Source organism: Falco naumanni, chromosome 8 (assembly GCF_017639655.2).
Source record: "Falco naumanni isolate bFalNau1 chromosome 8, bFalNau1.pat, whole genome shotgun sequence".
NCBI classification, from domain to species: Eukaryota; Metazoa; Chordata; class Aves; order Falconiformes; family Falconidae; genus Falco; species Falco naumanni.
In genome coordinates, this window is record NC_054061.1 from 39,697,077 (window position 1) to 39,720,509 (window position 23,433).

The 23,433-nt window shown below is 59.7% G+C and overlaps 1 protein-coding gene across 1 annotated transcript; it reads left to right on the forward strand.

Moving 5' to 3' along the window:
* The first annotated feature begins 15,144 nt into the window (after positions 1-15,144).
* CDK5R2 (cyclin dependent kinase 5 regulatory subunit 2) lies at positions 15,145-17,236 on the forward strand. The gene is given in 2 exon segments (XM_040604705.1): positions 15,145-15,627; positions 15,629-17,236. Coding segments are annotated over 2 exon segments (963 nt in total). The 5' UTR covers positions 15,145-15,324; the 3' UTR covers positions 16,289-17,236.
* The last annotated feature ends 6,197 nt before the right edge of the window (positions 17,237-23,433 follow it).

The following is a 23,433-nucleotide window of genomic DNA, read 5'->3' on the forward strand; positions in this document are numbered from 1 at the left end:
TCAGCTCAGGGTTTACCCTTCCCAGGACACAGGTCACGAGACACCAAATACACAGTGTTTTTGCAAATGTTACCAAAGCAGCTTTACTCTGGACAGGACAAAACCAGCTCCAAAGGGAGCAGCAATGCTCTGTCCTTCCCTCTGTCCCACCACTCCAGAGCATCCTTTGGCTTTAGGCAAGCCCTATCGTATACCCAAGCTGTTGTTGCTCTGAATCACCGAGTCTGCCTCCAGCTGCCGCTCTGGTAGCCTTCCTCAGCAGAGCCAGGAACAAACCCTCTGGTCTACTTTCCAGGTTTTCCTGGTCTCTGCAAAGCCCTCTGAGCATTTCTAATTCCTGGCTCTGAAGCTAAACCACTCTGTCCCATCTCTGGTATCCCCTGCCTCACTTCATGGCAGGGATTTGGGTGAGCACTGAGCAGGACTCGGGGAGGAGGATCCTGAGCAGGGCTGGCAGAGCAGCTTGGTTCCCCTGCAGCACGGTCCCTTAGTGGGGAAACCACTCCTGGAGGCTCAGTGCTGGCTGTGCCAGTTGCAGAGCTGGGCTGATGGGCCAGGCTCTGGGCACTGGGACATGCCCAGCTCTCACTGACTTAGCAGAAGCTCTGCTGGGCAGTGAGCAGGGACAGAGGGCATGTCCCATCCCTAGCACAGAGTGGCTCAGTGCCATGCCCCGAGTGGGGACTCTTCTACCCAGGTAGGGTGTCAGGACCTTGGGCCAAGGCAGGGGCCTCTCTCAGGAGTGTTTCCCAAGGAAGGGATGCTGAACCAAGCTTCTCAAACCAGACCTCTCCTGGCGAGGCAGACAGCAGCCCCCATTGGGATGGGCTGGGAATCTCTTCCAGACAGCACTGACACAAGCTTCCCCATCGCCCAGGAAAGCTGCGAGGGAACAGCCAGAGAAGGCGCATGTACCCCAGCATCTGGTGAGGCTCTGGCATGCTCAGCCATAGCCTGGGCTCGGTGACAGCAGGCTCAGCCCAAAGCGCTGAGTTGGCTGAATCCAGGCCAGGGTGGCTCCTGCCTTTGCAGCAAGCTGAGAGGCTGAGAGCGACCCAGAGTTGGGGATCAGATGGCAAAGGCAGCATCCCACAAGATCCCTGCCCAGCTCCCACCACCTTTCCTGGGGCGAGCCTGGCCTGTGGAGGGGGTGTGTGGGGCTGGGGGCTGGGAACACCCTCTCTGTGGCTTCCCTCCTAATAACGAGGGGATGACGCCATGTGTGGAAGCTGTTCCTAAGGGTGGAATGTCCTTTCTTCCTGTGCCATGTCGTGGCCGGATAAGTACAGGTCTCTATCTCTGCAGCCTCCACATAGCTTGCTGTCGCAAAGTGTACCTTCCACATCTGGCCTGAATGCTCCACAGCTGCTGGGGCTACCCTCTCCCTCTTTCCAGCACATCTGGGCCAGGCAGAACCAAGATGGTGAAACCAGCGATATTGGGAGAGGCTGGGATGCACTGGGAGGTGACTGTGTTTCATCTCCCACAGGGAGGGGCTTGCACCAGGGACCCTCCAGCAGCTGGAGGGGGGATCCTGTGGCTGTGGGTCATGTGCCTTACACCGCTGTAGTAGCTCCTGCTTATATGGTGATAATGCCCCTCCTGATATAACTGCAGGGATCCCCACTTACTACAGGGGACTCTTTCATGCTCTGACAGGGACCGCTCTGACCTGGGAGGCTGCCCACATGCACACAGGCACTCCTTTGCCTGCCCCTGCCCAGCGATAGAGATGGGGTCCCAGTTAAACGGCCCACAGTACAGCACAGACACTTCCCCTGTGTCTCCAGGCCTCAGGGCTGCCTTTATAACCTTGTCCCTGCTCCCCAGGGCTCAGAATTGCGGCTGTGCTAAATGCCTGTGAGAATAAGCCAGAGGAGACAGCTTCCAGCATCCCAGTGAGCAGGGGAGCCTCAGAGGGCAGGCAGGGATCTTCAGTCTGGGGCTAGCATCAGGGGTGAACAGAGCGGTGCTGGGCTCACCCACCTGGGCTGGAGACAGCGTGTCCTCTTCTGGGAACGAGAGAGAGGACAGGGGGTAGGGTCGGGGCTGGGGACTGGGTCAGAGCGTGGGGAAGGGCTGGGGGTCATGCAGGCAGAGACCCTTGCTGGTCAACGGTCCCCACTCAGGCCGCCCCGGGGATGCGTTGCAGGGCCAGCGCTCACGCCGCTGCCACCCCTCGAGGGGTGCCAGGCTTTTGCTTCCACACACCGGCAGCATCGGGACCACCGAGCCCCGGTCCCCGCCGCCGTGTCCCTCCGTGCCCTGGGCTCGCAGGGCTGGGTGGCCACGGGCTCGCAGCGCAGGTGTGCGGGCGTGTGCGTGTGCATCCACTGCCCTCTGCTGAGGGAGGCCGGGCAGCTCACCCGGCGTGGCGCGGGGACCCGCCGCGGGCGCAGGCGGCTGCGGGAGAGGCTGCGGGCAGGGCCACCTGCCAGCTCTCACCGCGTGCTGTTCGCTGGCCCTAGTCCCCTGACCGCTGGCTCTGAGGTCTTGACCCTATGCCGAGAGGTCCCCAGCTGCTCCCAGGCTTTCCGCCCCATAGCTTTCCCAGTTTCTCACTGAGCTGGGTCCCTCTCATTTCCCCTGCCCATTATTTGCTTGGGGGTATATGTGCAATTTTCCGCTCCTTTTATTTCCCCCCACCCCAGCCAATCAGACCAATACGAATTAATAACCAGGAGCCGGGAGGTACCGTGGAGCTGGCTGTCAGCAGCCGGCTATGGTGGGGTAGCAGTGCGCCATGCCAAATGGTGCCGGAGCTGCCTTCAGCAGCGGTGCTCCCCTCCACCCTGCCCCAAAGGCAGGGTGCAGCACCCCTTCTCAGCCCTCATGCCCAACTGATATGGCAGTTGATTGCAACAAGCCAGCCAGGTCTAGCCAGGCATGGCCCCCACATGATGCTGACACAGGGCAGGAGGGTGTCAGCAGGGCCCGATCCAGCCTCTCTCTGCAGCACCTCTATTTTCCTGGGGGGCTGCAAGCAAATGTTTTGCTGCCTGGAGGGTCTCTGGTGGGTCTAGAGGTACATCCAGCTGCCAGATGTGTTGGGGAGGAGCTGCTCCCCCTCCCCACATGCCATCTATTCCCTCGCTGCCTCTATAAATGGGCCACTTAATTCAAAGCCTCACAAGGAAAGGAGGGGGGAATCTCTGGTTATGTTGGCACTTGTAAAGCAAACAGTCCCAGGACATTCCCAGGGACATCAGCAGGACTGTCCCCATGGGAATTTTTAACACTGCCCTGGTGTGATTTTGGCTTGGGCCAGCTTGCACTGATCCAGGCAATTTTTGCTTGTGGTGTACAAGTTAGCCTGGGACAGGGGCAGTCCCAGCAAGATCTGGCACACAGGCCCATTTTCAGGATGTGTTTCACAGCCTGAAGGTGGGCTGGTCCATGGCAGAGGTCCTCAGGACCAGAGAACAGCCCTGGGATTGTTTAACTTAGTGCAGAGCTGTAAAGCATCCTTCCCAGAGAGCCTGGTGATGGGCACTTTGGAAATACAGCCCCACTGACCCTGGCATGTCTGCTCCAGGCATGTGGAAGGGTCTCTGGGTAGAGGAGCTCCAGGCAGAGGACAGCAGCGGGACTCTACTGCAGATATTGTGCAGTCAGGGCTGGGCTGAGGGTTAAGAAGAGGTTCAGGGGCTGGGCTGTGGGACAGCAGGCAGGTGAAGGGCTTGGGACAGACACCGTGGGTGGGATGGGATGGTGGTCCACCCACCTATGGCACGAGAGAGCCTCAGCCCATCTCCCCTCAACCTGCCTCCCCATACATCAATAGCAACGAGGTTTATTCACATATTTACTGAAACACAGCAGTGATCCCAAAGGGATTCTGTCCCGGGAAGTAATGCCTGCTGGGCATCACTTGCCCTCTCCCACCATGGCTGTGTTTGCACAGCCGCCAGGCCTGAGGATGGGGAAAGGACACACGCACACGTGTGTGTATGATGTGTGCGTGCGTGTGCACACGCACCCATGTGGGGCAGGCACCCTTGGCGTGCCGCACGCCTGTGTTTGTGCTGTGCTTGCCATGTGCATTTCAGGGCACGTGTGGGATCTGGCAGCCCGGCACGGGTGCTTTGCGTGGGCACGGGGTGTTTTGCTCAACATATGCCTTCATCTACGGTTGTGGTTTTGGTGCAAAGACTGGGCTTTTGATGTCAGTGTGTGTGTGCTCTGCAGGTATTTCGCACACGCTGTGTGCAGCCTGCACAGATGCGTATGTTTGTACATGGGTGTGTGTGTGTGCGTGTGTGCGAAGTGTGAGATCAGTGTCACAGCTGGCCACCACTCCGGCTGCTGGAATCCCTGCCTCCCAGGCCATGTTATAGATGAATACACTTAAAAGCATTTTTTCCCCCTTAGCCACCAGATTTCACTGGGAGAAGAAAAGGAACCGGGTACTTTATCTTCATTAGCAGCTGGGGGCCTCTTGGGGCGGCTTTTGTCTGGACAATACTCCCTCTGCCCCTGCTCTTATCCCCTGTCCTCACTCATTAGCCCTTTCCAGGGAGGAAAGGCGCTGGCTGGCAGGGTCCTGTGGCTCTGCTGTGCCCCCATTCCTCCCAGCCACATGGGGGACATGGGTGTCCCCCAGACCTGAGGCCTTCTCCAGCCCCCTCTAGGAGGCAGGGCTGGGAGGAGAGGGGACAAGTCCCCTTCCTTATTTGCTCTGGGGGACCCCAGAGTCACTTTAGGCCCAAAGAAGCTCCTCTAGTTACAAGCTGCTGCCACCTCTGGGTCTGAAGCTGGCTTTCGCCAGCACCGGCTCAGGGTCTGGAGGGGTTGGGGAGGGGGATGGACGTGGCTCCACAGCCAAGCCCCTTCGGGAGGGCTGGAGCTGGGTGGGCCTTTCCCTTTGGGAGCTGCTTATCACTGAGAAGCGCTCATGCCCACATCCGTTAATACCCAGTAACCATGACAACTGCTGGGGAGCTGTCATCCTGTCCCCAGGCCAGCCAGCACAGGCGTTCTCGCAGAGCGGGGCAGAGGGGTCTCAAGGCAAAAGCTTTCCTTGAATCGCTGCTATGTGTGGGGTGGCACGTGGGCTGCATGTTGCCCCACTGCTGAGGCCTGGGGCAGTTTGGAGGGGATACAGCACCGCTCCCCCAGGGTGCCAGGATGTCCCCGGGCAGCGCCAGGGCTGCTGCTGCCAAGAATGGGGCAGGACGCTGGGGTCACGCTTCAGGGGAAGATGGGGGCAGAACAGTCGCTGCTCCACTCCTGCTAGCCCAGATGCTGGGGGTTCAGTGAGACGGTGAGGCGGGGGTGTTGGGGGCAGATTGCCTTAGGTAACATTCCTTCCCACTTAAAAGGAGCCATAAATCAATCACTCTTTATTAAAAGCTCTGCCCGACCAGGAGAGAAATGTCAGGAGCATAAATCAACTCCATGGCTCTTTTGCAAGGGTCCTGGCTTGCCAAGGACTGCTCCCTCCGCTGTCCCCAGGTAGGGCATGGTATGGCTGTGCACTTTGAGTCCATCCCCAAGGATGAGGGACAGGGATTGAAGGTCAGGGTTTGATGATGTGAGCTCTTAAAAACCCAGCCTCCCTGTGCAAATCCTTGCTCCAGGGTGTTGTAAGGAATAAAAGCAGGGCCCATCCAGGGGGCACAGGCTTTTTTGGCCCAAGTCCTCTGTTTCCACCACTCCTCAGGGCTGTGGGGGAAGTGGGGCAGCAGCCCCGTCAGCCAGATGTGGGGATGCTGTGGAGGTGCTGGTGTGGGTGCAGTGCACCCACCGGCAAAGACCATCCTTTCCTGGGGCCACTGAGAAGGAGAACCCCTTCTCCCTCTACCTGCCAGTGGTGAAGGGGGCTGGCCTTCCCCAAACACTCACCCTTTGCTCAGAAACCCAAAAACCTCAGCTGAAGCTAAACAGTCCCCACAAATCCCCTGATATCCTGCTGCCAGCAAGGATTTTGCCCTAAAAGATGTGGACTTGCCCCATTTTGAAGTTCCTGCCCACCCCAGGAGCAGGGCTGGGAGATGGAGGCTGCAGCAGGTGGAAAGAAACTGCATCCCGAAGTCCAAGGGCCAGCTGTGCATGGCAGGGTGCCCATGCCTGCCTTTTGCCTGCACAGAGCAGGGCTGGACAGGAGGACAGAGATAGGAGAGAGCCTGAGCAGGAGAAGAACTCACTTAAGGAGCATTAAAGCAGCCGGCACTGAGGTAGCTGCGCTTGCCTTGCTGTCTCCTGTTTTTCCAGTTAGATGCATGGCTTAATATAGCAGCACTTATGTTGTAAAACATCGCTCATAAAACACAGAGGATGTGCTGTGTGGGAGCATTTGCAAGCCAGTCCCCAGCTGCTTTTTGATGTCAGCTTGGAAATTGCAGCGTCCTGGCAACGGCTGCTCACTGGAGCTTGCGTGCAGCTGGGCCAAACCTTCCCTGGGTGTAAGTCTGCAGAGACCTCCAGGCTCTGGATGAGCTTTGAGGATTTCCATCCACTCCAGGTACTCTGTCCAGGGTGGAGGGGATGGGAGCTACTGGGAAATGTGTATGCAATCCACCCGCATATCTCAGCCCATGCCTGGTACCGTGAAGCTTGGTGTCATGGAAGCCTTTCCTTACTGGGGAACAGCAGGTATGGCAAACCCCAGGACCCAGGGGATGGGCAGCAACCAGCAGCACCCATTGGCACTGCCAGCACTGGCTGTGAGTATCAAAGATACAACAAGTGTTTCTGTGATGGGTTTGGTGTCCCCACACACTCAGCTCCATCAGCTGTGTTGGTGGGAGAAATCACTGCCTTGGCTGCTCCCAGCAGCGCTGGCCTTTCTCAAACAACATCCCCAGAGAGGGAGCAGGCTGATAAAGAAGCTGTTCAGGCAAAATGAGGCCAGGCTCAGGCAGTTTGCATGCAGTCAGGCATCCCCACGTGGGAAAGCTGAGCACTGGGGACCTCATCCTGCACGGAGAGGAGGGCTTGGCTCTGTGGGGTACCACCAGGCTGGAAGAGGCAGCCAAGGATAGCTCGTCTTCCTATCACAGCCCAGGCCTCAGCAGGAGACTGAATGGGCTGGGGGGAGAAGGAGCCGGGATCTTCTTGCTTGGGAAACCGCTGGGACTCTTCCATCAAAGGGAAGGAAGCTCCAGGCACAGGGCCGCAGGCTTTCATGAACCACTCACTGCAAAACCCAGTCCCTGCGGGTCTGTTTATCCTGGCACGGGAGAGCCCATGAACTGTAGCCCTGAGCCAGCCCACGGAGCACAGCTTTCCTCCCTGCTGCAGTGCTGGCAGTGGGGCCGGTGGAGGGGGGGTCACTGCCTGGGCATGGCTGCCAAGCCTGGCCAGTGCGTGGCCATCACCCAGCTGGGCTGTGGAGAAGGTGTCCCCATCCCTGTGTCCCTGGAGCTGGCAGCAAGCTCTTCTGCTCCCATCAGCTGTCCGGGGCCATGCTCAGTCCCCACGCAGCATCCCTGGAGCACCTGAGGGTCACCAGGGCACAGGGGTCTTGGCGTCCCATCTTAGCTACTCCTGGACTGGAAAGCAGGTCCCAGCCCAAGGGCAAGGGGCCACGAGCAGTGCTGGGAGCTTGTCACCATGGCCGGCTGGCATCCCCAAAGGGTCTGCCCCGTTAAATGTCTTTCCCAGCTGGGCTGACCCAAGGTGTCCTGTAGTTTCCCACGTTCCCTCCTGCCTGCCACCCGTCATATTTTGCATTTCTCCCTCTATCTTATCTCCCTGCCAGCTCACCCCTTTGCAGCTGGTGTCTTGTTTTCCCTCTGCCCTCTCCCTTGCTCCTTGGCCCCACCTGCTCCAGCTCCAGCCCAGCTCCTGTGCTGAAGGACCTCGAGGCAGGTTCCTGATAAGGGCCAGACCAAACAAGAACCTTTTGTGCCACACTGAGCTCATCCAGAGGAACTAGGCAAAGTCCTGGCCTGGATAAAGCAAAAACAATGCAGCAGTACCAGACATGCAGCACGATCCTGCTTCAGTTTCCCCACTTCTCCAAAAATCCTTCCTCTGTCCCTGCTCACAGCAGCATCCCTTCCTTGAGCAGGGAACGAAGAAGGGCCTGTGTCGAGGGCTGAGCCAGGGAGGGAAGGCGCATGTTCCGCTGAGAGATGCTGTCAGTGCTGAGCCCTGGGTGTGCAGTGGGCCTGGCAGCCAGCAAGTGCAGGAAATAAAATTCTCCCCCCCTCCCGGCCCGCTGCCGGGTTAATATTCCCTGTAATGACAGACGGTTCCTTTTATCCTCTCTCGAGCTCCCGCCAGTGATTTAATCTTGGAACAAGCCATGATTATTTCCTGTACAGCTGCCTCCCTCACTTCCACCGCAGACCAGGCTTGACAGCATGCCACCAGTCAAGGAGCAGACCCTTCTCCAGAGCCCCCTGCCTCACCATGACCAAGGGCAGAGGCTCTTTCCCAGCCCTCTGCCTGCCCAGCCCTCTTGCCCCTGCCTGTCATGCCTGGGGTGCCACAGGGAGAGGAGGGACAGTCTGTGATGGGACCCCTGCATGGCGCTGGCAAGCATCAAGGGAGAAAAGGGGCTAGGGAAGGCAGTGGAGTGCTTGACCAGGGGGTCTCCCAAGTCCCAGCTTCATGGGGCAGGTCTAGGGCTGTAAGAGGAGGCCGGTGGATCTCAGACGGGCTCCCTGGAGTTAGCACGGTATCAGCACAGAAACATCTACCCCTGGATCCCTCCAAGCTGAGGTACAGGGCAGCTGTGTCTCAGGCAGCGAGTCCTCAGCAGCCCTGAACCAAGGCCCACAGAGGCAGCGACAAGGCAGGTGAAGGATTTATCCTCTGGCCCTTTGCATCTCACAGGGCTGCAGTGCTTGAGCAGATGCACCCCAAGCTCAGGGCCAGATAGCACAAATCCTGGGATGCCATCAACAGTCACAGCAGAGCCAGTGGCATGGACTGCAGCAGCTCCAGAAGGTCAGGGGTCCTTGGGGACCCACATACAGCTAGAACAAACGAGATCTGCTATACATGGGGACCTCAGCAGGGGCTGGGACTGACTCCATCCTCACCTGTGCAGTGAATGCAATTAGCCTCAAGCACCAGAAAAACATGAGGCCAGAACACCACGGAGGACAATCTCCTGAGTTTCCCCTTGTGTGGCTGTTGGGGACAAGGCTTCCAAAATACTGGGTCGATATCCACAGTCTACCTGGAAGTAGGCAACCTCCCTGTGCTGCTGGGCAGGTGGGGTTAGTGGGTGTCAGCACTTGTCACCAGAGCATGTGTAAGGACATCCGTCCTTGACCTTCATGCATGCACTACCTGGAGGGCCACTTCGCCAGGGCAGGGAAAAGCGGCAGGAGACCAGGGCTGGCCCAGGGCCACCCCAGCTGCAGCAAAACGTGGGGTGCAGCTCCACCTGGTGGGCAGCGAGGCCCCCCTCCCCCCTAAGTGCCACCACGTCCCTTTGGCCACCACACGGGGACAAGGCGCCCCAGGAGCTGGAGCCTATCGCCCTGCCTTCCCTGTCACCACTAGGAAACAGAGCTGGGGATGGCAACCTCACCTGGGGTTTGGGCGGCTCCAGCACTTAGAGATGCTGGGGCAGCATCAGCCTGTGGATGCACGTGCTGCTGCATGCACACAAATGCATCTCCCCACACACACAGCGAGCACTGGGACAGCTGGTGCAGAGCCAGCCATATCCCCGTGACCTGGCCTTTGCGTGCTGAGGCTCCCATGTGTCTGCAGGAGGAGGTTAAATGAAGGGAGCTCCCTCCCTGCCAGATGGAAGCAATTCTGAGGGGCTGGACTGCTCAGCACCTGCCAGCCAGGCCGTTGGGGGAACAAGTGACCTGTAAACCAGGAGCCCTGGGCTCAGCACGCAGCATTCTACATGATCTCAGACAAATCCTTACTGCCTGCCATGAAGGAGCACTTGCAGAGATGCTTTCCTTGCCCTGTGCTTCCTTTTGCCCTCTCCCCCCTGCTCTGGGGTACCCCTCCCACACAGCGCTCTGTAGCACCCCTTCCACCCCAGCCCAGAGACCTCAGTCTCTACACCCACAGCCCTTTCGCTGCCGGGAGGCCCCAGAGATGCCCCCTCCCTCTGCGCAGGCTGCAGATTCGGAGCTGTTGGGTCTTCACAGGCAGGCAACGGGTGGCGGGGACGAACCACCACCACCGGGGCAGCAGCTACACACTTTCCCTCAGACAAGTGGCAGCTTCCTCCAGCTGTGCCAGTGCCCTTGACAGCCAGAGTCTCTCTAAAGCGGATGTGGGGTAAAGAGTGGTGGTGATGGGCTGGGCAGGGAGCCGCCGGAGCGAGCCTGCGCCCAGCTCCATTCAGCCCGGAGGCGGGGAGGGACCCACGCAGGGCCCGCCCGGGGCGCTCCAGGGGCGGCTGCCGCCAGAGGGCAGCACAGCCCCGGCATGGGGCACCGGCAGCCCGGAGCGCCCACCCGCCTGCCCGGGCGGTGCGGGAGCTCCACAGCCCTGCCTCACCCCTCTAGGGACTCCAGCTTAAACAGCACTTGCCACCTCCCCGCGCTGAGCTGACAGGGGCTCTCCTAACAGAGCCCTAATTGTCTGCAGGGGGGGGATAATTATTATCATCATCCTCTACCAGCCTGCGGCTGTGTGGGGTTTCCTCCTGCCACAGGACCGTGGGGATGGGCTGGCAGGCATTTAAACAGCCCATGGCTACGCTTGGGACTTCCTAGTTACATCTCCCTGCCTCGGTCTAGTGCTCAGGCCTTCTTCCCTTAAGGGCTCTAATGGCAGCAGTCCTGAAAGGGATGTGGCCCGTGAGGATAACCCTGATAGCAATTCCCATCCTTGGCCCCATACCAGCAAGATACTTGCCTCCCCACCATAAATTGGGGGCTGCCCAGTGCCAGGATCCCTCCCTCTCTCTGCTCCAGGATCAGGAAGCAGAGATGTGTTTCCGCGTTGATTCAAAGCCTGGCTTTGCCTTGCAGTTTCCACCCAGAGGAGCTGTGTTTCTCTGGCTCTCTGAGCCATTCCCAGCACTGCCGTTCGGCAAATGGCAGGACAAAAATAGCTTCTCTCCAGGGGCTGCAACCGGGCTGCTCGACTCAGCTGTGCTGTGCTCTGCTGTGTGAACCCAAGGCTGGCTTCCGAGCAGGGGCTTGCACAAGTTCCTCCAGCCCCTCACCCGGAGCCCCACTAAGAGGGTGTCACGCGTTAAGCCTGGATCTGCTTTTATGTCTATAGAGCCACAGCTGAAGCCCCTCTCCCTTGAGAACTGGGAATGGGAGAGATGGAGGGGGACCAGCAATGGAGAAGGGAGAGGTGCCTGGGCTGGAGCACTTGGAAGCACAAGCAGGTTTCTCCTCACTGGGTGCTGCAGACAACCTGCCAGCCAGGTCCTCTGGGTCTTCCCAGCCCCAGGGCTCCCAGCTCAGGCAGGAGCTCTGCTGGAGGTTGTCTGTCTGCTGTATGGGCTTGGGAGGGGGAGCAGCAGAGCTGTCAGACCTGCTCACCGAGAGATGTACTGAGACTGCAAACTCTGTCTCCACGGGTAAAGCAGCACAGCGCAGGAGCTGGCTGGCCAGCTGCTGCCTGGGAGACAGTCCTCTTCCCTGCCTGTCTTTGCCAGTGCAGACAGATCACGGCACAGCAAGTGAGCTATTAAAGAACAGCTCCAGCCAGCCAGCAAACATGCGCTCATTCATCATTCTGGAGCAGGCAGGGGGACGTGCCAGCTGCTTTCAGCCAGGACCCCTCACAAAGTCCATGCCCAATAGCTTGGCAGCCTGGAGGGGAGCTGGGATCAGATCAGGGGGCCCAGGATCCTCCCAAATGCCTTTTCATGTCCTGGGAGAGCTGCCTTGCCCTAGGCTGGGACCTTGTGCATTTCTGAGCTACAGCCACAGCCCTAGCTTGGCAGCATCATGCAGAGACAGCTTGGGGAGGATGTGAGGGTCATCACGGGCTTCACCGAGGTCTGACCTGTCCCCATGTTCCCACCTGCACCGGGCAGGCAGAGCTGTGCAGCTCTGTGCAGTGGGAGGCTTAACTCAGGTGGAGCAGAGTTGGAAACTGGCTGCCAGGCACCCACAGGGAACTGTGTGGTTCCTACAGGTTAACAGTACTTCTTTTTAGAGCCTTTGCACAGTACTACCTGGTTTTACCCATGTTTCTCTGGTGCTGCTGTCTCCTTGCTTCTCTCCATCCCTGGAGCCCACCCAGCTGTGCTGGGTACTAGAGTGCTCCAACTCCCCATCTGGAACGTGCCTGATTCAGGACAGGGATACCCTTTACACAGCCCAAATTAGGGGCCTGGACAAGAAACCATCCCTTTGTTGGTGCTAGCATGTAGCTGAGGTGTGTGTTGTCCTGGCTAGAGTGACCCTTAGTAGCAGGGGATCAATGTATGCCGATATCGTCCCAGCAAAACCATGCCACTGGTAGCCAAAGGTTTGGCTGCAGGCAGGAGCCTGAGAACAGCTTTGAGATTGACCGTGCCTGGAGCCCTACTCCATTCCTCCCTTGCATCCAAGGGCATGTCATTCCAGCTGCCTGGGGCAGGAGCCTCAATTCCCTAGGGAAAGGAAAAGCTGCCCTGCCCTCCTGCTTTGTGCCTTTCCCTGCCAACTGAGTGGTTACAACCAGGACCTAAAGGCAGAGCGAAGCAGAGATGGCCCAAAGAATGTAGCTTGTGCTATATTGTTTCCTGCCAGCCTCAGGGCTAGAGCCTGAAGAATAGAACTGAGCAGGGGGGAAAGATCCTCCTCTTTCACGTGGAAGAGCAGCTGCCTTCCAAGTAAGCTACAAAGCTGCTGCTTTACCTGCATAAGAAACATCCTGCTGTTCTTGTAGGGCTTGTGTAATTCCCTAATGCTTGCAGAAAGCCCTTGATGCTGCCAGCAGCACTGGCCTGGAGAAGGACTATGGGCTCACTGACCTCCTCTACCCTAGAGCTGCTCCTGCAGCGGGGGACAGGCTGCAGGCAGGAAAGGAATAACTGGCCTTGAAGCTCTTCTGCTGCTCATAGCCAAGGCCTCAAGCTGCATAGCTGAAGAGCCCTGGGCTGGATTTTTAAACAGGCTTCAGCCAAATCTCCCCTCTTGGGAATGGTAGGAGGTGCACACACACTGAGCTGCTCAGTGCCGGTAACCGCAAGCCCAGCTGTGGGATGCAGGGGAGCTCTGTGGCCCAGTGCTCTCTGCAGAAGGCCACAAAGCCTAACTCATCACTGCCAAGTACAAATAGCCCTTCTTAATGAGTTCGGGGAAGCCAATTTGGGAGAGCTTACATGGGGTGGGGGCGGCTTCATGTGTTTCAGATGAAGCAATCTGAGAGCAATTTTACTCTGGCAGGAGCAAGCAGTATGCAGGAAGGTCTCTGCTTCCTTACCTGCAAAATTCAGCTGTGGGTTTCTGATGAGACCCTGTCTGCACAACAGAAAGATCAGTCCATCCTCAAACATGTAAGGAGAACAAATACAAGCTCCTTCCTATCAACTCCCTAGGGCTCCTCCATCTTCTCAACTAGGTTGAAGCCAGCTCTGTATATCTAAAGTTGCTGAATTAATCTTCATCAGGAACCTTGTCCTGATTTTCTTCCTCTGTATTTGTACCCCTTTACCAAATCCTCCTGGTTACTTCAGCCCAGCCTAGGCTGGCCCTGGGTAGGTGACGCTGGCCCAGATCCACTTTGATTCTGTCTGCTCCCAAAGCAAACCTCTGTGTCTGGGGGGTCTATGTGCACATGTGCACGTTCTTTGCAGATGGCCACAGCGCAGAATATGGGCGAACGGGACCTTGCCCCTCTTTCCTGCCATGGAACAGAGGGCATAGCCTCTGCCCTGCCCCCAGATGTGGCACATCGGCCCCAGACACCAGGAGGCCTGTCTGGAAGCCTGAAAGCCGGCTCCGAGCCTGCGCTTTCATTGCAAACACCTCCAGCATCAGCAGTGCGGGAGGAAGCAGGGGGGCTGGCTTAGCTCCTCCCGGTTGGTAATTCATTGCTGCCTGTTAGCCCGGATCCATCTGGCAACAGCTACATCCTGGCACCGACATGTGTTCATTTCACACATAAAATGCTGTATCAAAATGCATCATTGAAACATTCTCCCTGAAACCTTTCCCAGCTGCCTCTCCCAGCGCTTTACTTGCAGGAGCAGTCCTGGCAATTGGGGCATTTTATTCCTAATGGACACCTGGTGCTCACCGTAGCAATCAAAGCTGCAGGATCTGTCCTCCAGCTGATGAGATATACAAGGAGGATCTTCCTACAAGGGGCAGGGAGGCAGCAAGCAGAGGGTGTAGGGTTCATCCATAGCATGATTGGATCCAGAGTGGGAGAAGCAGCCTGTGTGCACATGGCTGGTTTATCACATACCCTTTTGCAACGATGCAGAAGTGCAGCATCTCTTCCCTCCTCCCCTGAGGGCTCTGGGAGCCCTGGGCAGCAGGGCTGGCTGGTCTTGCCTTGCAGACCTGGAGGAGGCCACTTCCCCTTTCTCCAAGGTCCCTGACTTTGGCCTAATGCTGGTGACTCCCAGCATGGTGGTAAATCTCCCCTTCAGGGCTGAGTGGGAAGAGGTGGGGTGGGGTGGGGGACCTAATTCTTGTCCAGCAGGTGCTGGGGGTGCTTCCACCAGGCTGGGGGACCTGACAGAGCCATGTCTACGACTGGGCTGGTTCTCACAAGAGCTGGGGCTCTCCCACCAAGCCTAGGCCCCTCACGGCAGCTATCAAGTCACAACCAGCCTTTCTCCAGCCCCAAGCCTTCTTCAGCTTGCCCCCCAGGATACACTCAGTCTTCTTAACCTTCACCCTCCTCATCCCTCCCCTCTGGCATTTCCCTAGGGCTCTTCTTCCCCAGTGTCCCCTTGGCACCATGTTGGGGGTGGCTTTGCTGGTTTAGGAAGGTTCATCCCTCACCTGGTCGGTAAGAATACAGAGCAACCAAGTTCAGAAGACCTCCGCAGACCCTTCCTGCGCCCCTTGTCCCCCAGGCTCCCCGCGGCAGGGCCCTGCCACCTCCTCGCATCCCCAGCAGCGAGGGCTGAAGGGCTGGGACCTGCCGTGCCGGCGCGCCGGGAGCACGGGGCGAGCCCCGCTTGGTGAAGGTCACGCCGGGTCGGCGGCCGCCCGACAGAGCCGCTCCGGGCCCCCCCCCCCCCTCCTCGCCGGCGAGGGGCGGGCCGCACCGGGAGCGCGTGCGGCGGCGATTGGCTGGCGGCGGGGTAGGCGGGGAGCGGCGGGGCCGCGGCTGGCTGCAGCGGCGGGCGCGGAGCCCAGAGCGGGCGCGGCGGAGCATCCTCGGGCACCGCGGCCCCGGTGCGGGCCGCCTCCCCCGCAGCCCCCGGCCTCCTATGGGCGGTGCCGGCGCCCCGGCCCCCGCACGCCTGTCCCGCTCGTCGTTAGCATGGGCACGGTGCTCTCCCTCTCCCCCGCCGCCTCCTCGGGCAAGGGCGGCGGCGGCGGGGGGCTGCTGGCCGACAAGGCGCCGGGAAGAGTGCCGGGCAAGGGCGAGAGCCGGCTGAAGCGCCCCAGCGTGCTCATCTCGGCGCTCACTTGGAAGCGGCTGGTGGCCGCCTCGGCCAAGAAGAAGAAGAGCACCAAGAAGGTGACGCCGAAGCCCGGCGGCGGGGCCCCGGGGGGGGCCCCGGGCCAGCCCGACCCGCTAGTGGTGCAGCGCAATCGCGAGAACTTGCGCAAGTCGGTGGTGGGGGCCGGCCGACGGCGCCAAGCAGGGCCCGCTGGCCGTACCGGTGCCCACCGTGCCCTCGGCGCCGCAGGAGCTGCACCCGGGCTCCGGCGGGGGCAAGCCGCCGCCGCCACCGCCGCCGGCCGGCAGCCGCGCCCCGGGGTCCCCGCGCCGCGTGGTAGTGCAGGCGTCCACCGGTGAGCTGCTGCGCTGCTTGGGGGACTTCGTGTGCCGCCGCTGCTACCGGCTGAAAGAGCTGAGCCCCGGCGAGCTCATCTCCTGGTTTCGCAGCGTGGACCGCTCGCTGCTGCTGCAGGGCTGGCAGGACCAGGGCTTCATCACCCCGGCCAACCTGGTGTTCGTCTACCTGCTGTGCCGGGAAGCGCTGCGGGGTGAAGACATCGGGAGCCAGGCCGAGCTGCAGGCCGCCTTCCTCACCTGCCTCTATCTCGCCTACTCCTACATGGGCAACGAGATCTCCTACCCGCTCAAGCCCTTCCTGGTGGAGGGCGACAAGGGGCGCTTCTGGGAGCGCTGTCTGGGCATCATCCAGCGCCTCAGCGCCAAGATGCTACGAATCAACGCGGACCCGCACTACTTCACGCAACTCTTCCAGGACCTCAAGAGCGAGGGCGAGGGCGGAGACGGGTCCAAGCACTGGACGATCAGCCTGGACCGCTAGGGAGGTACCAGGCCCCCGGCGCCGGGGGCGGAAAGGGCCGCGCACCGAGGGGCGGGGGAGGCGAAGGACTGCCGGATCCCCCCACCCCCCCCACCCCCGCATCCTCCTCGCCTTCCCCCCACCCCTCCCCAGCCGCCAGCTCCACGGAGACGCTGTCTTGGACCCTCCCTGCTTCGGATCCGGCCGCTCTCCCCCCCCGCTTCTGATCCCAGCTGGGGGCTGCGCTTTGGGATACCGAGACGGCGGCGAAGACTGGGGGGTGGGTGGGGGAAGCGGGGGGCGGGGGGCTGTCGAGGAGCAGAGGCTCCAGGATGTGTTTTCTCTAGAAAAAAGGGGGGAGGGGGGAACGACGACACGAAATGGAGCTGGGAGTACGGGGAAGGAGGGTACGGGGCAGGGGGTGCCCCCTGGGTGCTGCGGGGGCCTCGGGCAGCAGATGATGCATGTGAGCGACCCCCCCCGCGGCGGGCAGAGCCGGGCCCCGCGCCGCCGGCCCCGGAGCTGTCCGTGGTGCTGGAGCCGCCGCGCTGAGCAGACAAAGGCTGGCGGGGGGGGGGGGGGGCGGGCAAGGCCGGGGGGCCGCGGGCTATCGTGTCGTGGGCGCTGCCTCCCCCCATCCCTGCCCGCCCCGCGTGGGGGGTACGGGCCCACCCGGGCATGGGCGACGCTGCCCCTCACCCCGCGGGAGCCGCCCGCTTGCCCCTTTGTTCGAGCCGCGGGGAGGGGGGCACATTCCCTCGCGGGTAACCTCTCCTCCCCGCTCCTCGGAACAGGGTCCCGGTAAGATGGTGAGGTGATGCCTCCCCCCACCACCACCTGGGCTTGCTGTGGGAAAAGGGGTATGTACCAGAGGAGGCCTAGGGAGCCTGGAGGGAGGGGGCTTGCTATGGGGAGGGTGTCCCCTCTCCTATTGCTTTGCTTCACTGGAGAATAAAGAGGCGGCCTGGATGGGCCTGGTGGTGGCTCCCTGGACTTGCTGGGCTGTGGGGTGCAAGGGGGACTAGGGTGCACCTCAAGCTCCCAGTCATGCCCCCTCTCCTCCCCAAGAGGGATGGGAGGGGGGTTGGTTCTCAGAGGGGGTTTTACTCCCCAGTGTAAGTTGGGGGTCAGATCTTCACCCTGTTTGTTGTGCCCAAGGCCAGTCCTGGTCTACCTGAGTGCCTCTTGGCTCCCTGTGAGCTCTCCTGGCCTCCTCCATTCCAGATGGAAATGCCTGATGCCTGCCTGCTGCAATGAATCTAACCAGGATCCCACAGCCTGTGTGACCTCCACTATTAATTGGGTTTAATTTCCTAAAGCTAGCCCCTGTCTCACCTCCTTCCTCCCTATCTGTGCTCTGCAGGGCTAGGCTCCTTCCCCTGGCACAAGCAGGCAGTGGGAGCTGTGTTGCTAGCCCAGTTACCAGCCCTGTGCTTTTGCAGACCCCCAGGGAGAAGGGGAAAACTTTGCCTTTCTCATAGCTGGTTGCTACGCTTCAAGCTACTGAATGTGCCAGGGCTTCTTTAGCAGAATCCACAGCATGTGTTCTCTGGTTGGTGTCTGCATCCAGTGCTTCCCAGCCCCTCTGAGCCAGGCAGCCAAGCTCCCCTCAGCCAGGAAGAGCTGTGCTGGCTCTGCAGGTCATGGAGGGTAAGCTGGATTCTCTCTACCTTTGTGTGCATCAGCAGAGCTGCTAATTAGGCCCAATCTGGCTCATTCAGGCAAAGCTGTGCAGCCAGGAAGACAGCACAGATGTCCCTGTGACGGGGACTGACCTGGCAGGGTGCTGTGCAAGGCTTTTCTGCGGCTGCATAAACCCACTAAGACCTGTTTTGGTCCCCTCCTCCCTGCCCCTAATGGGTGTTCTTGTCCCCGCCTTTATATTGACATTCATGTGACTTTGTGGTGAGCTATCTGGGCCAAAATGTACTCACGACCCACTGCAAATTTGGCCATATCCAGCTCTTGTGCTGGGAAGAGTAGTGGCTCTGACTTACTCTGGTTTAAACAGGAGTGGAATTGGATCCTTAGAGCTCCTATGGAGCTTCTGGGGGAGCCCTGACTCTCCCCATCAGCATTTTGCAGGGTGGGAAACTGAAGCATGGTGAGATGAAGCAGCATGCCACAAGTCAGCAAGAACAGTCTGCAGCGTCACAGGGTAACAACCAAGTTATTGGTGCCAGCTGTCTCCACCCTGAGCCTGGGGTGTTTGTCCAGTGACCCCCTAGCCCCAGCTGTGTGGCTTTATATAGTCTTATCTCCAGAGCCAAGCAACCTGCCAGCACTAGTGGAGGTTTCCCACCCCTTACACTCTCAGGATTCTTACAGCCTAAAGCTCCAGCATTCTAAAATGCTTCCAGCTGCAGCAAGGCCATGTCCTTCCCCTCCTCCCTTGTGTTTCATTGATTAAGAGTGCTAGGCCTTATTGGGGGATTTGGGAAGAGCTAATTGCAGACTGGTAATTGAAGACAGCTCAGAGTCTCTGGAAATGTCAAGGAATGAGAGACGAGTTTAGATGCTCCTGTGCATTTAAATATGCACCGTTGGCTCAGACAGAGCCTTACTGAGGGGAGAGATGTCTGGTTTTCCTTCCCCCAGAGGACCTTGTACAGCTGCTGGGGGGAGCAAGGCAGGAGAAGCACTGATCTTACCTTGCCTGGGAGCCTCCTGCTCCCTGCAAGGCAAAGGGGAAGTTGTGGGGGGATGGAAGCAGGGGTGGGAATCCTCTGACAGGCTTGGGAGCTTGGCATTTTCCCCTCTCAAAAGCTCTGTGCTTTAACTTGCCAGATGCCTGCACTGCTGCATGATGCCACAGGGATCTGGGCTCAGGAGCTAGCTATGGGGCAACTCCTGCTGGTAGGGGGATGGATAGAGCTTGTCCCCAAGCTTATGATCCCTGCAGCCACCCAGTGCTCCCTGAGGAGCAGTGAAGGGCTGAGACTCTCTCTGGGAGGACTGGGAAGCCCCCTCTCGCTGCCAGCTGCAGGGCCCAGTAGTGTCTGGGGTTGCAGGGACGGTGGATTCACAATGGTTTGGGGCTCAGAGGTAGAGCAGCAGGGCCAAGTCAAGGATCCATCACCACAAGGCCTTGGTGAAGGATCCCAGCTCTTTCCTAGTTTGAAATTCCTCCAGCAGCAACACATCTCTCTATGCCTTGCAGTGGATGTCCCATCTGCTCCACCCCATGTTGCAGCAGGGCAGGTGGACACAAGCTACATGGTGCAGCCTGTGGTGAGTTCAGGCCCTCCTGTCCCAGAGAGGTCTCTTCTCAGGCCACAGCACCCTTCTCTTGCTCCCCAAAGGATGTGCGGGGTTGCTGGAGGCACACTGGGTGTCAGTGGGTCCCTGGGATGTATAGTCACCCATGAAAGGAGGAGTTTCTGCCCAGAGCTTGTGGAGCAACAGCTCTGCAGGACTCCCCTTGCCCTGTTGCTCTGTCTGCAGAACAAAATCCATGCATGTGCTGGCTGTGGCACTGGGGCATGGAGGAGCAATAGGTGGCTAGAGCAGCCAGCCTGGCAAGCCATGCCTCCCCCTGCCAGACAAACAGCAGGGAAGCTGTGTACTTGCTATTAAGATTTGGCAGCATTCCCCAGAGTGACTCGGAGCTGCTCTGTGGGGTGGAAACTGCTTTGGATGATGCAGATCCAGCACCCACGTGGCTGGTGAAGGACCTGCCTCAGCCCAGCTTTCTGCGCAAGCCTTTCTCCTCGTTTGGCTGTGAGGATGATGGATAGCATGTTCCTCAAGGCAGATGGAAGTGGGAGGTCTCTCTTCTGCCTCTGTGGGAGTTACTTGGACACTGGCTCCGTTGCAGCTTCAGGCTGCAGGTTTCTGGTTCCCTCCTTGCTCTATGACACTTCAGTCACAGGTGCTGGTGGGATGTCTAGGGGGGAAGATGTGGACGATGTGATGCAAGGAGATGGCAGCAAATGGCAGAGGGATCATGAGGGGTCCTAGACTAAATCGGCTGATGAGGTATTTATACACAGGGAGGGGCAGGACAGCCACCATGGGGTCTTAGCTGATAGGGGATGCATCCAGGCTGGAGTGGAAATGTGCAAGAGACTTTGAGCTCTGCCTGTGCCCAGGGTAGCCCAGTGGCAGGCATGAGACCAAGAGAGGCAGGACAGCAGGCTGTTTGATCCTTGCCATAGCCAAAACATGGCCTGTGGCATTGCCTGGCTGGTGGGTATGGCACTGAGGAGCACAGATCAGGGACAGCTCAGTGCCAAGAACTGGGGCAGGTGGAGAAGCCCCAGCCTAGGCAGCGGCATTACCTCCAGTCCACTGAGAGCTGAGAATGGAGGTTACCCTGTGCTGTCCCCCCTGCCTGTCTCATGGTCCTGTGCCACCCCTGAGGATGGAGCTCCTTGGGATACAGCCAAGCAGCACCAAGCTGTGGCCCAGGGCAGTCCTGGGGAGCCTGCTCCAGGGTGTTAGTGCCTCCTGGGCTGGACCGGGTGCCACTCCCTCATCAGGAGTCCTGCATTAAAGCATAATCTGGCATTAGCACATTAATCCAGTCCTCCCTGCTGCCCAGCCCCTGTCCTCAGCAGAGTCTGGCCAAGGTCTCAGTGTACAGCTGGGCAGGGGCAGCAGCAGGACACTGTCTCCCCAGCAGCCCTTGCCTGGACACCAGAGAGCAGGCAGCAGCAAGGGCAACGTTTGGGGCTCCATCCAGAGCATCCCTGTGTCTGGGGAGGACAGCGGGCGGGGAGAAACCCAAAGTGCACAAAGATCCCCCCAGGTGCATCCAGGACCTGGGGGAAGAATATTCCAGGCTGGGGGTGTTTTATGGTGGCAGGACAGCCCCAGCCCCGAGCACACTGGCAAGGGAGAAAGCAGCACCTTTTGGAAGCATCATGATTGGTACCTTGGAGGGGTTTTACGAGGGGGTTTGGAGCCTGACTACCTGCACCTGTGGGCTCCAGCTGAGACACACGAAGTCACGAAGCACTTTGCAGGGAGCCAGGCCAAGGGAAGGTGGTGTCTGGAGAGAGGATGTGAGTCAGCAGCTTTGTGGGGGGTGAGCCGAGGAGCCAGCACCGTGGGGACGCAGAGAGGTGGAAATAAGTGGAAACTGGGAGAGCTGGAAGGGGATCAGGGGTGGGCAGGGAGGCAGCCCGTGTCCCCCAGGGCAGACGTGACCTGGCTGGGCTGCGAAGGCTCTTCCCAGTGTGAGAAATTAAGCAAGTGGCGACGTGGCTCTGCTAAACTCGGAGAGGGGATACTCCACCCTCCTTCTGATCCCTTGCTGTGGGGCTGGGAGGCTTTGAGGGAGTTGGAGGGGGGCCCCCACCATCCTGGCAAGAGGCTGAGGCCGGGGCAGGGCTTGGTCCTGTCCTCTTGCCAGCTAAGCAAAGCCAGAGACAAAGATATGTGTTTTTTTTTTTAAGTAGGGAAAAAAACCCTGCCTTTAATCACAAGGCAGCAGAAGAAGCTGTCAGGCCACGTGCTCCTTTGCTCTTCCCAGCCCAGGCTGAGGCCCTCTGGGGCTGTGTTCCCCCATCTGACCCTGGGCAGAGCACTCGAGGACTCCCCGCAGGTAGGTCTGGAGCCCGTGGGTGCACTGGGCTCATGCAGCCTGCTGCCTGCCACCCCGGACAGGCTCCCCACCCAGCTGGTGCACCCCAGTGCCAGGAACGGTGCTCCCCCACCAGCCCCCCGAGCCAGGCACCCCCGGCCGGGGCAGGGGAGGATGCTCCGCTGGGAGCTGTGCTGGGCTCGGCCCTGCTCGCCCATTGGCAGGATTTTGCTGCAGTCTGCTCCAAGCCGGCAGTTTTGGTGACTGAAGAAAGCAGCACTGCTGGCGGGCTGGGTCAGACAGGGCTCTGGGTGGGGGCTGGTGCTCTGTCCCGCGCTCCAGTAATCACAGCGGGGGCGGGGTGGGGGTGGCGGGTGAGGGGGGCGCTGCTGCCAGCGGGGCTTGGGGATGGGAGCATCCCGAGTTGCCATGGTGACACCAGCTGCTGCCTCAGGCAGGCGAGAGCATCCCTGGTGCAGTCCTGCATGGTTGTCCCCCACCCTTCCCTCCCGGTTGCCATCCTTGGGGAGCGCGGGGCTGGTTCCTGGCTTTTGGGGTGGCACTCTAGGGACAGAGCAAGGGGACCGTGCCAGGTGAGCTCAGAGCAGAGTGAAGCAACCCCTCAGCAGCAGCCTGTTGCACTGGGGGCGTGCAGTGCTCCTCCCTTCGGCGAAAAGGTAACTCACCACTTTCCCCAGCATGTCCAGCCTCCAATCCAGCAGGGACCCGGATTGCAGGGCTGGGAATGAGGAGGGGACTGGGCTTGCCTTGTCTTCCCTGGTGCAGGCACTGGCAGAGGGACAGGAAGGATAGGGGCAGAATGGCAGGGGGGAGCTACTAGTCACCCACATCCCTTAATCCATGTCCTGCCCTGCATGATGCAGTCACCTAAGCCCCAAAGCAGACTCCTCCTGAGGGGGCACAGCCCCTGCTCTGCCTCCGAGGGAGCCAGCTGTGGCAGATACCCCCTGCATTTGTCCCTTACAAGGCCATGCTTGGGGTGTGTGGGTGTGCGTCCAGCCTGAGTGCTGGTTGCATGGGGGTAACTACTCCCCCCCCCCCCCGCCCCCACTTCACCTCCTGCCATCCTTGGGGACCGGGCTGTGCAACGCTCAGGGACTCCAGAGGAAGGCAGCCTCCCAGCCCCTGCAGCCCCTTTCCTACACATGGGCTCCTCACTGGCAGCATCAGGCCCCGTACCCAGCAGCCTGAGCCCTCCCCGGAAGAGTCATTGACATCAGATCCCCCTTCCTTAAGCTGATTAGGGCAGTGAGGACGCATCAGTGCAGATGTCACCAAGGCCATGAGAGTGACCAGACCCTGGAGTGATGCAGAGGGCGCAGCATGGATCCCCCAGAGCTGGGGGCTGCTTTCATCTGGGGGATGCAAGGGAGAGAAGCTGGGAGCTGACCACCATCTCCATGGGCTGAGTAATTGCACAGCACCCCCTACACAGCTAGTCTGATCCCTGCCATAAGCCTAGCCCTCAGCCCTGATACCTTGGATTTCCGATGGGGCTGGGATGGGGAACACAGCCCCAAGGGGGGAAGCAGGCAGAGGGAAGCCCCTGAGCTCACACCAGCCACCATGGGCACCAGTGGATCTATGGGCATGTTGCTGAATCCAGGCAATCGGTGCT